Genomic DNA, 12117 nt, shown 5'->3' on the forward strand with positions numbered 1-12117 from the left:
CACCTCTGTACCTATCTGCCTTCTGGACCTAATATTCCTAAGTTACTGTCCCCAAATCTAGAAAGGTTACTCATTAGGCCTCATCAGTTGAGGCCTAGTTCAAACACTGCCTCTTCTGAAATGTCTTTTTAGACCACTCAGTCACATCGATCATTCCTTTTTTTGTGTGTCCTAAGAGTACTCTGTTCATCCTGGGGTCATGACCCCAGCTCTGTACATGTCTCCAATACTAACCTATTAGCAGCTTATCTCATTTACCTTCTGCTCTTAGTTACTGACATCACCACCCAACAAAGACTGGTTGGGTCAGTGAGATTCCACCTTGGACAAGTCGCTTAACTTCTCTCAGCCTCAGTTTCCTTAATAAGAGCCAGGTCTAATCATAGTCACTATGTCATAGGACTTTGTATGTCATAGGACTTCTGTGCATATTCAATGAAAAAGGCCTATAAAGCCATTAACAAAATACCTAACACACATTACAAGTGAACTACTGAAGAATCTATTGCAATTACAAAAGGTACCTACCTGAGATTCCCATTATCTTGCAGAATATGCATCAGGTTAAATTTAGGCTCTGCCTCCTGGGTCTCAATTTTGCAGCACTGTTCTCCCTTATTGTTCCATTCGGAAACTTTAAGGGGATTTTCTTTGAGTGAATTTTCTGCTGTAACAGTCACTGAGGAGGTGTATGGGGGCTGATTTTCTCCAGCAGATCCTGCAGACTCCTCCTGGGACGCTTCCTGTTCTTCATCTTCATTGTCTAAGCCGACTTCTTCCTCTTCACTCTCTGTCTCAGCTTTACCGTTCATTTCTGGTTGGGTAATCACTAAATGCGAAGAATCACTAATGTTGCTGAAAAAAGGATTAAATTTTCCTCTCTCCCAATACCTTTCTTGTACTTTTTTTTTTTAAACTAAAAACCCATTTCTAAATCAAATCATAAACAAGGTATAAAATCACTACTAACTGCATGCCCCTTTATCTTATATATAAAACCTAGTAGTAATTTTCATTTTTCATGTGAACTCTCTCACACATGGAACAAAACAAACACACAAACAAACAAAATCACATTCTTAGTTGACTAACTGCTACGTGGTATTAGGGGATTTTAGAAAACTACCCTTCACGGAAGTACAAGAAAATGGGACTACTTCCTTCTGATGCTTATTCATTATTCTTTCCTGCCACTGCCATCTAAGTTCTATGAGATCGGGAACCATACTGACTTACAAGATTTCTGATACAAGTGCTCTACAAGGGACAGAAAGAGCACGAGAAAGAAAGTCCAGGCTGCTGACCAGTTACAAAGAGACCTGCAGCATGGGAGAATCTAGAAGAGAAGGTATGCCCCCCTGGTATAAAGTGTTTAGAAAGTGAGCAATACCAAAGCATGACCTGGATTCCCTAAAAACCAGACCTGTATGCTCAGAAGTTCATTAGCCTCAGGCTCGTGTTATTTCTAAAGTATAATGCTAGGTAACAGCAAAAGCCAAATGCGTGTGTAGAGATTCTCCAATACAGATGGGACAAACTGGAAGGCTTACAACTTCATAATTGTTTTAGAGAACAAGCCCATGTATGTTAAAATAAATAAATAAATAAATAAATAAATAAATAAATAAGCAAGCAAGCATATGTGTTCAGGAAGGTTCTGAGTAAGAAGCCGATTACCACAGTCTGGCAGAACCCAGACAGAGGCGTTTGGTGAGAGCTCACCAGCAGGTACCTGGGTATTTTGGCCTCATTGCCCTCAATCTGCCACTCCGTCGTCTACGTTTTCGCACCTCCAGAGACAGAAGTTTCCTCTCGTAAAGAGCAGCGTGTAGCTTGGCCTTTGAATTAACACTCTCTACCTTCAAGTCTGGCGCTCCGTCTGCAGTCACTCTGGGGAGAAACAACACAACAGCTGCAGTCTTCACAAAGTTCTCTCCTATACTCCAGGATGAGTCGTACAAGACCGTATACCGACAATAGATTGGACATGGCAATGCTATTCAGTTCCAAAGGACTTGCAGATAGAGGGGTAATGATGGAATTTACATTAAAACCTCACCAATGGCCTGTCTCAACTTGCTAAGTGTTCTGTACAAAAATGAATTCTGAACAATGCTAAAGTACCTTTAAGTATTTAGTGATACTGGCTGACTGCTACTTTACTGCAGGAATCATGAAGTTTCAGAGTCCAGAATGCTGACCATTACACTATGGAACCTGCCAGGAATCATGAAGTTTCATCTGATAACTTACAACCTGAAGGATACAGGTCAGGAGCTGCAAGTCAGAGGCACAGACAAAGCCACTCCACTGGGTGACGGATCAGAAAATGGGGTTGGTGAAAGAAGCTGGTAGCAGTTACATTAGAAATTAAAGTAAGACAAACCACAAATTCAGGAAGCACAGAGCAGGTAGTTAACTAGGACACCAAAAAGGAGAGCAGCCTATGTCCTGGAGTCAGAAATGCCTTGAAGCATACAGCTAACCACACACACAGATCTCAGGGGCTAAATGCCGAGCTCCGAACTCTTTTGGGAACTCAGACAGCATACGCCCTGAGAGGACAAGAAATCCTCCATAATTCATCTTGGAGCTTTCCGTCTCAGCACGAAGGCAAGGCTGTGTCTTTTGGGCTGTTTAGGACCTTCTGATGGAGATTTCTAGGGGGACAGACTGGACAGTAAGTCCTCTGGAGGCTTCTTCTCCAGAACAGGACACCAGCCAAGAACAGGGATGAGCCCGACCCTGGTAACAAATAGGAAGCAAATTCATGAGCTTTCAAAAGAGTTCAAACTTATCATCATAGTCCTAACGACTAAATCAATCTCTCTTCCTCTCTGCCATGAAAATATAAATAACAAAGAAAATAAAACAAATATGATTGAACAATAAACTTATTAAAACTAATTTATTTAATGTCTAGCCACCTTGATTAAAATTGCTTACTGCACAGGTAAAACAGGACTGGCATAACACTAACATCTCCATGCTAAAGGCTCACAAACTTCCCTCTTCTCAAAGACCCATCTTTTAAAAACTTAACATAATTTTAGACGGTCTCTTTTGGGTTATCCTAATTGGAAGGGGTCAGGGGAGGTTAACATCCTAATAAATGAAAGCCCAATGTTTATACTCAAGAATCAATGCCCATTGTGAGCAAGAATGATGGTGCCTACACTGCCAAGAACTTGATTGTATAGGAAAACAGACAAAAACAAAGAGCCAATTCCTTCAGGAAAATTATCAAGAAAAAGTCAAGTAAAAACTTGTGATTATAATCTTAAAATCCCAAGGGCATCGAAAAGCTACTAAAAATCCTCTCTCTCTCGAGATACTTCAAAATGATAACCATCAGATCAACTAGACAAACCCTGAGTAGCACACGGACAGAACCTGGGGAATGCTGGGGAAGACGAGAATCTGCTCCACAAGACTCAGTTCTAGGAGCACAGGGTTTCTGCTCGTCTGCTTGATCACTGTATCCATGCTGCTTAGGAGACTGTCCCACCCAAAACGGACATCACCCACACAGTCTCATCAATAAACTATAAATCAGCTGTAAGGCTATCTCTTCGCTGCATCTATTTCATTTTCCCCAGTATATTATCATTAAAGTATTAAACAGAAACAAAGCTTTAAAAACCTACACAATTATTACCTACCTACCAACTTCGCATCTTCAGCTACATTTTACATTTATGTCACCATCTCCTTATATATATATATATACACACACATACCTATATCGACATACATGCAGATGTATATACATATGGATATATATCAATATGGATATCAATATACAGAGACTATATGTACATTATTCTATGTATCCATCAATTCATTTGATTTTAAAACATTCAAAACTTGCAAACAGATAATGGTGCCTTTGACTTCTAAACGTCTCAGCACGCATAACATCACTAACTGGAATTCATTATTTATTTTATGGGCTTTTAATTGTGAGCTAGATATTACTAGCAGAGAAATGCCCACATATTGTATCCAGTTAATATAGTTTAACAAATGGCTGGAGCTAACCTGTACTTACCTTTACTCCAGAAATTTCTCATGTCCCTTCCTAACCACCCCCTGCTTATGCCTTGTTCCGAATCTTTCATCCTGTTAGCTTTGCCTGCTCTAGAACATCATACAGTATGAAAGCTTTGGTGTAAAGCCTCGGGCACTCAGCATGCTTGTGTGTGCCAGAATGCAACCACATGGAGGGCTGAGCAGTGGCCACTGTCACAGTTTATCGACTTTCTTAGTGCTGGGCCTTAGGGTGATTTCCCTTGTTTTGCAAAATCACGAACAAATGTGTACAAATGACTTGTAAGATTTTGTTTTTCTCGTCCTCTGGGTAAATACCTGAGAGTAGAATTTGCCAGATATTCTAACAAATTCTCACTAAACTTAAGCTGCTAAGGACAATTTACCAGAGTTCTGTTGGCCCTCCATCCTCACCAACATGTGGCAGTGTCAGAATAACTGCAGCCATTCTGCCTAATGCGGAGTAGTTAGTCATGGTTTAAATACCTAATTCTTTGCATTTCCTTTGACATGTATACCTGATGAATATCTCTATTCAGTCTGCGGCACCTGCAGTCATCTTGATGGTACCATATGATAAAGTTTTTATTTTTGTGGAAATCATAGCTTTTTCAGTGTGGGTCTGCATCCTTTCTGCCTATTGTTCTCTGCCTAATAACTTCTGCCAAGCACAAAGTCACAAGCATTCTATACTTTTCTTGAGAAGTATAATAAGCTTTGTTGTTTACGTCTGTGAATCATCCTGGGTTGAGGTTCATTTTTAGAAATATGATAATCCAGCTGTTCCAGCCCCATTACTTTAAAAGAATTTCCTTTCCCCATTGGATTACTTTGGGCTTTTTGTTGAAAATTCAATGACCATATAAACATGAATCTATTTCTGGCCCTCTATTAGGTTTCATTGAACAATCTGCCACAGTCTTGTTTACCATAACATTTTGGTAGTTAAGCCAAGAACTCCAAGTTCTTTCAGTATTACTTTACATATTCTAGGTACTTTGCATTTCCACATACATTTTTTTAAGAGAAGCTGAATACATTTCTACAAAAAAAAAAAACCTACTAGAAAAATGGTTGAGATAGCACTATAACTTTAGATTGATTGAGAATGTGTATTTTGACAAAATTAAAGTCTACCAATGCATGATCCCAGCAAATCTCTTCATTGATTTAGATCTTCTCTCATCTTGCAGTATTTAACAGACTTTAGCACATACTTATTGAACATACCTTGCTAAATGTATTCCTACATATTTCATATTTTCAATTACTATTATAGATGAAATTTAAAATTTTATTTTCCAGCTACCAGTTGCCTGCATACTAAAATAATCAATTTTAGTATAATGAACTTGTATCCTAAAACCCTGCTAAGTGCACTTTTCTATTCTTGCTATGTTAAAAATGCCTTAGGGTAGCAGTGGTGTAAGGAGAAGTTACATCAGGCCCAGTGGCGTGGCCTAGTGGCTAAGGTTCTCACCTCGAACGCCCCGGGATCCCATATGGGCGCCGGTTCTAATCCCGGCAGTTCCACTTCCCATCCAGCTCCCTGCTTGTGGCCTGGGAAAGCAGTCGAGGACGGTCCAATGCCTTGGGACCCTGCACCCGCGTGGGAGACCTGGAGGAGGCTCCAGGTTGCCGGCTTTGGATCGGCGCAGCGCTGGCCATTGCAGTCACTTGGGGAGTGAATCATCGGACAGAAGCTCTTCCTCTGTCTCTCCTCCTCTCTGTATATCTGACTTTGTAATAAAATAAATAAATCTTAAAAAAAAAAAAAAAAGGGAGAAGTTACACCTTACTGTTGATATATGTATGCTCTGGTACACAAATGTCATTTTGTTGTCACAGCACTACAGTGTAATACATAAATAAAAAAGTTAAATAAAAAAAAAGTGCTTTGGGTTTTAACAAACTTAAGGATGGTGCCCAAGAATAAATAATAGATATTTTATTTCTTGCTTTCCAATCAGAATCTTTTCTTTCTTCTTCCTTTGTCATTATACCATCTTAGGACCTCTAGTACAATGTAAACAAAAGTAGCACAGGGTGTGTCTCGCCTTATTATGAACCACAGGGGAAAAGCTTCCCGTATATATTATTAAAGAAGTTCCTTTCTATTCCTGATTTGTTAGTAGTTTTTCTAGAAAAATATGCTTTAAAGTTCATTATATCCATGTCTTTTTTTTTTTTTGGCATCTAAAGAAATTGTCTAGTTTTTCTCCACGAATTAATAATAATAAGGTAAATTATATTGACTAATTTCCAGATGTTAAATTGACCTTGTATTACTGGGGGAATTCTAACATAGTCATATTACTATCTTCAAATAGCAATGGGTTGGATTTGTTAATAATCTTTTAAGAAAATTGGTGTTTATGCTCATGAAGGATATTGACCTATAAGTTCTTCTTTAATGTCACTATAAGATTTTGGTATCAGGGTCATGCAGGCATTATAAAATGAGTTGGAAAGTACAAACAGTTGGTGCAAAATGGAGATCTTTCTTCTTCAATGAGCCTGAAGTTCTCTAGGTTTGAAAGTTTTGATCAAAATTTCACGTTTCTGAGCAGAAACAGAGCTCTTCACAATTTGTTTCAGTTTGTAGAAGTCTACCTGCTACCACTGCCCCACACCCACCAACCCATACACTGGAATTCAGTCATTTCATCTAAGGTGGTAGTAACAGAGCTGGTTACTAGTAATAGTCTCATAGTATCCTTTCCCTCCTCCTCCTCAATACATATTGTAAGTCTGTAGTATCTATGGTGATAATCTTCCCATTGGAGATTGGTGTTTTTCCTCCTTGTCTCTAGATCAAACTAGGGTTTAATCAATTCTGCTAGTTCACCAATGAACAAATTTTGGATCTTATTAATTTTATTCATCTTTTACTTAGCTGATTTTTGCCCTTTCTTATTTCTTTTACTTTGAGTTACTCTAATTATTTTTATTAGAGAGGCAGATTTACAGAGAGAAGAAAAGACAGAGAAAGATTGACTAAGATTGACTGTCCGCTGGTTCACTTCCCAAGTGACTGAAACAACTGAAGCTGAGCCAATCCGAAGCCAGGAGCTTCCTTTGAGTCTCCCACGTGGGTGCAGGGTCCCAAGGCTTTGGGCCATCCTCAACTACTTTCCCAGCACACAAGCAAGGAGCTGGATGGAAAGTGGGGCAGCCAGGACACAATCAGGCGTCCATACGAGATCCTGGGCATGCAAGGCGAGGACTTTGGCTGTTAGGCCATCACACTGGGTCCAAGTTACTGTTTTTGCGTGTGTGTGTGTGTTTCAAATTTCTTAAGATGGTTGTTAATTTATTGCTGTTGATTTATTCCCCAGGTTTGTAACAAAAGCATTTAAAGCTATAAAGTTCTCCTAAAGCGCTGCCCCAGCTGCATTTCACACATGTTAACGTTGTATTTTTATTGCCATTTACTTTAATGTGTCTTCTAAGGGCTGGCATGGTACAGCAGGTTAAGCCAGAGCCTGCTGTGCCAGCATCCCCACAGGACTACTGATTCTAGTCTCAGGCTGGAAGATCTCTATCTGGGTCTCCTTATCTAATTCCGCCTACCAAAAGTTACTGAAAAAAAAAAAAAAAAGGTAGCTTCTAACTTCATGATGTCTTCGTTGACCCATGGGTTACTTAGAAATGTATTGCTTTATTTTCATATATTTGGGAATTTTCTATTGTTCTTGATATCTGCCTCTATTGTGGTCACAGAACATACTCTACATCATATTATCCATCAAGACTCATTCAGCGTTCCAGCATCTGGTCTACCACATGCCACCTTTCACTTCTACACCACCAGAAGTCCCTACCAATGGCAGTATAAAATGAGTACAAAACTTAATTAAGAGCCCACACATTCATCTTTAAATATCCTTAAGAGTTTTTTTTTTTTGTATCTTCCAACTTTGAAATTGATAGCAGTGCTGTGGGAAGAAAATCTATCCTTGACTAAAAAGTGGGGGAAAGAAAAAACTTTTAAAATAAGTGTGACTTTCATTTGGAAATAAGCTATAAACTTGGCCTATCTCAGCTTTCCCTTAAGGCAATCATAATGTTTTCCTTCTTTAGAGAAAAATTAGATTTATGCTTCAAAGGGTTTGGATGAGAGGCCAAGTTTATCCTAACTAACTCTTTCTAAAATATTTTTGACAGAGATACAAACAGAGATCTCCTTTTCACTGGTTCACTCTGCAAACACCTACAAATAGGTGGAGCCTGGCCAGGCTGAAGCCCAACAGCACGAAACTCAGCTCATGTGGCCCATGTGGGTGTCAGAGACTCAAACACTTGAAATGTCCCACTGCCTCCAAGGACACACCTTAGCAGCATAACTGTAATGGGGACCAGAGCTGGAACTTGAACCCACGCTCTCCAATATGGGATGTGCATGGCTTGACCGAAAGACTGGTTATTAAAGGTTTCTTTCTTATTGTCATCATGCTGTTTTTTAAAAAGGAACTGCACAAAAAGAATACAGGTAATATATGTAATGTATGTCTCAAGCTCTCTGTGACAAGAAGGTAAGCACTTTGGGTTTAAAATTGGTGTGTTGGTTTTAGTCTTCAGCGAGGCAAAGCCAACTCTGCCTGTACTGCTTAGGGAAGCCCTTGTCTGCTCTGACCAGTCTAAGTGTCACAGGTACTTGGCGTGCCTCCAGTTCTATGGAGAGGAGTAAGCACATCAGGCTCAGTGCTGTAAGCCATGGAGCTGTACCCTCAGATCAAGGCCCAAACACAAACTCTTATTTGGACCGAACACTTTGATGGTCTGGAAATCGTATTGACACTCTGATCTTTCTCACACACAGCCAAATAACAACACTGTTATTTTCAACTGAAATGACATACTTGTACCTGCAAAAAGTAATCCCATATTAATTGATAAAAAGTAGCTAAGAAATCCTTTTTTTAAAATAGGAAATATTTTTGTGTTAGTCTTCAAGTGAGGCTAAAATGAGAGTGGTTATAGCAAGTACAGGGTTCAGCTTTACAAGCTGGTACCACCCCATGCATACGGAAAGAACTGCTCAACAGATAAAAGGCGGTTACCGTGTTCTTCCTGTCAATAAGCTTCTTCTTGGGTTTCCCCTACAGAAGTAGAAAGGACAACTGGGTTAGAGACTGCTGTTCAGATTTTCTCTGCTGAGACTCTCCCCCAAACACACACACTCCTAAAACTTCTACTGCAGAGACTCAACATGGAATTGGGCCATAAAGGGCATCTTGGGATTGGGGGAGGGAAAGGAGAAGCAGACAAAGTCAAGAACATTCTCTTAAGAGAAACAAGTGTGATGAGCCAGAGAAGGTTAAATAAATTCTAGAGAAAAAAAAAAATTCTAACGACTGCTTGCCTTCATCTATTCTTTTATAAAACACGTCACATACACTCCTCGCAACAACTGTGTAAAAGAGACTGTAAGCTGCACTTTGATGAAGGAGTGGCCTGCCCAATGGTCAGAGCTCACAGGTTTCCACGCGGTCCCAGGGAGTGGGTCTTAGGGCACAGTGCTCCTTTTATTTTCATTCAACTGTTCAGGAGAGGAAATCAAGTTCGGTTCTCATTGGGCTGCCAAGGGACACTAATCAGAAATGGGTTTTCCATGAGTTAAAAAAAAAAGTAGGGCGGGGGGATTGGGGAGCGTTCTAAGCCCCAGAACTCAGCACCATCTATGTTTAAAATAGGCCATAGCTTTTCTCTTAACCATTCTCTCCTGATTTGACTTCGTTCCACTTAATTCTGCAGTGTGTCGCCAGTCTCGTGCTCATATCTGCACATGAAGGTCTGTGATTCTGTATGTGGAGGGCTGAACGGGTAGGCAGATGAATCTACGCAAGTGATAACATTTCACTGATACTGATTTACATTATCATAAGGATAACCTTACACAGGTAGTGTCCCTTTATAATCACATGCATACCCTCTTTTTAGATGACATTAAATTAATCTATCCTCTAGTTGCAAAATGTTGGCATTTCAAAAATATTATGTAAATAAGAACGCATGCCATGTAATCTTTAATACTATGGTTTTTTTTTTGTTGTTTTGTTTTTTTAAAGAAAGAGACAAATGCAGGCCTGGCACGGTAACCTAGTGGCGAAAATCTTCGCCTTGCACATCCAGGATCCTATATGGGCATCAGTTTGTAATCCCGATGGCCCCGCTTCGCATCCAGCTCCCTGCTTGTGGCCTGGGAAAGCAGCTGAGGCTAGACCAAAGCCTTGGGACCCTGTGTGCATGGGAGACGCAGAAGAAGCTCCTGGCTTCTGATTGGCTCAGCTCCGGCCATGGTGGCCACTTGGGGAGTGAATCCGCAGACAGGAGATCTTCCTCTGTCTCTCCTCCTCTGTATATCTGCCTTTCCAACAAAAAAAAATACATTAAAAAAAAAAGAGAGAGGGACAAATGTAATGTGGATGATAAACCTATAGAAAATCAAGTGGAAAAGTTGAGTTTTTAACAAGAGATTCTATCCTTCTGCCTTTCATTTTCCAAGTCTTCTACAATGATAAATGTCCTGATATTGTCATGTTAACATGGAGAAGGTCCAGGACAAGTTTTAAGTTTTTCACCCAGCAACTCCAGCTTCACACTGTGACTACCAGGACAGCTTTCATCCATACACTACTTCATTCTGGACACACACACAGTTAACAAGGTCCCCGTGTGATACTAATTTGCCATCAGCATTGAAACTACAGTAGGCTAGGGACTGGTGCTATGGTGTAACATGCTAAGCTGCCACCTGCAGCACCAGCATCCTGCGGCGCCAGCATCCCACATGGTCACTGGTTTGACTCCTAGCTGATTCACTTTGATCCAACTCCCAGCAATGCACCTAGCAAAGCAGCGGGGAGCATCCTAAGTGCTTGGGCCTGCTGCAGTCATTTGGGGAATGGGGCAGAACAAAGGCAGTCTCTCTCCATTTCTTTTTCTCTTTAATACTATCTTTCAAATAAATAAATAAATAAATCTACAGCATGCTGTCACACAGCAAGCAGCATACAGTTTGCCAGGACCTTAACGGAAAACTGGGGAAGTAACAGAATTAATATAAAAGAGATGAGCAGAGAATCATCTTGCAAGTGGTTTTGACAATAACAGACTCAGATTTGCCAGAGGGAAAAACAGCAACTTAGAAGAAAATGGATTTTTCCTAGTGCATGCTTTTCTGTACGCCTCCTAGGAAGTAGTGGGTTGTTAATACTGCCACAACAAAGCACCTGGTCTTCAAGGCACCTTGTGAAGTACGAGTTAGTACACAGGTGATTAGAATCCAATTAAACTGAGAGAAACGAAGGGCTGTGAGTAGCCCCCTCCTGCTCTAGTTTGGAGGAGGAAGAAATTGCTGGAAGAGCTTAAGGATGGATTGAAGAACATTTCAAAAGAAGGCATTTGTAAGGACAAAGAGGTATGAAAGTAACTGTCAATATGATCTGATTAACCATGAGTTGGAGCAAAAGTCCAAAAGGGTATCCAGAAATATATCTCAGGGGTCCTTCTTTGCTGAAAAGAGAGATTTATGCTTTTTATTTATTTATTTAAATCAAAGCTTTTAGAATGCTTTAAAGCAGGAGTTGTAAACTAGGAGTGAAGAATAAATATAGAAACATACCACAACGAACAGAGCATTTTCTAACTGAAATCTAGGATTTCCATAAAGTGTCAGAAACCAGGTTCAGCCATGAGTCAGCCTGACTTCTTTACTGAAAGAGCATAGCTCTTTCAATGTTTTAGAACCATCACAAGTATGTCAAAACACAACTGATAGTTTCTGAAATTATAATAGCTATTAGACCTGCTCCTATCCTCGGGTTTGTTATATAATGAATTAAGAAAGATGCACATGTATTTCTGTATCTCAAGATGTGCATTATTCTGCTGTACCCAGAGAAACAGTTCCTACTTCGGGCTACTATGGGGGGGGGGTCCCTGGGTTCTCTGTCTCCCCTCCTTCTCCTTCATGGGAAACCCAGGTGTGGAAAGACCCAGCCTCAAGCACAAACCTCTCTAGGCAACCCATGCAAATTACTAACTTTACGCAAACAAACACCC

The 12117-nt window shown here is 40.2% G+C and overlaps 1 protein-coding gene across 12 annotated transcripts in view; it reads right to left on the reverse strand.

The window, feature by feature from the left end:
• The window catches only part of TTLL5 (tubulin tyrosine ligase like 5), a 216119-nt gene that overhangs the window by 129470 nt on the left and 74532 nt on the right, over positions 1-12117 (reverse strand). For 8 of the 12 annotated variants that reach the window (XR_009244284.1, XM_058655595.1, XM_058655600.1 and 5 more), the window contains 3 exons: positions 9114-9152; positions 1733-1890; positions 529-829 (listed from right to left, as the gene is read on the reverse strand). Coding sequence is in view for 11 of the 12 variants with exons in the window: in XM_058655595.1 (XP_058511578.1) it covers positions 529-829; positions 1733-1890; positions 9114-9152 (498 nt within the window). In the remaining variant the exon portion in view is untranslated. Of the gene's footprint in view, positions 1-528; positions 856-1732; positions 1891-9113; positions 9153-12117 lie in introns of those variants that run through there. The other 4 variants (XM_058655599.1, XM_058655604.1, XM_058655598.1 and 1 more) reach the window with 2 other exon arrangements.

The sequence above is a fragment of the Ochotona princeps genome, chromosome 26 (assembly GCF_030435755.1).
Source record: "Ochotona princeps isolate mOchPri1 chromosome 26, mOchPri1.hap1, whole genome shotgun sequence".
NCBI classification, from domain to species: domain Eukaryota; kingdom Metazoa; phylum Chordata; class Mammalia; order Lagomorpha; family Ochotonidae; genus Ochotona; species Ochotona princeps.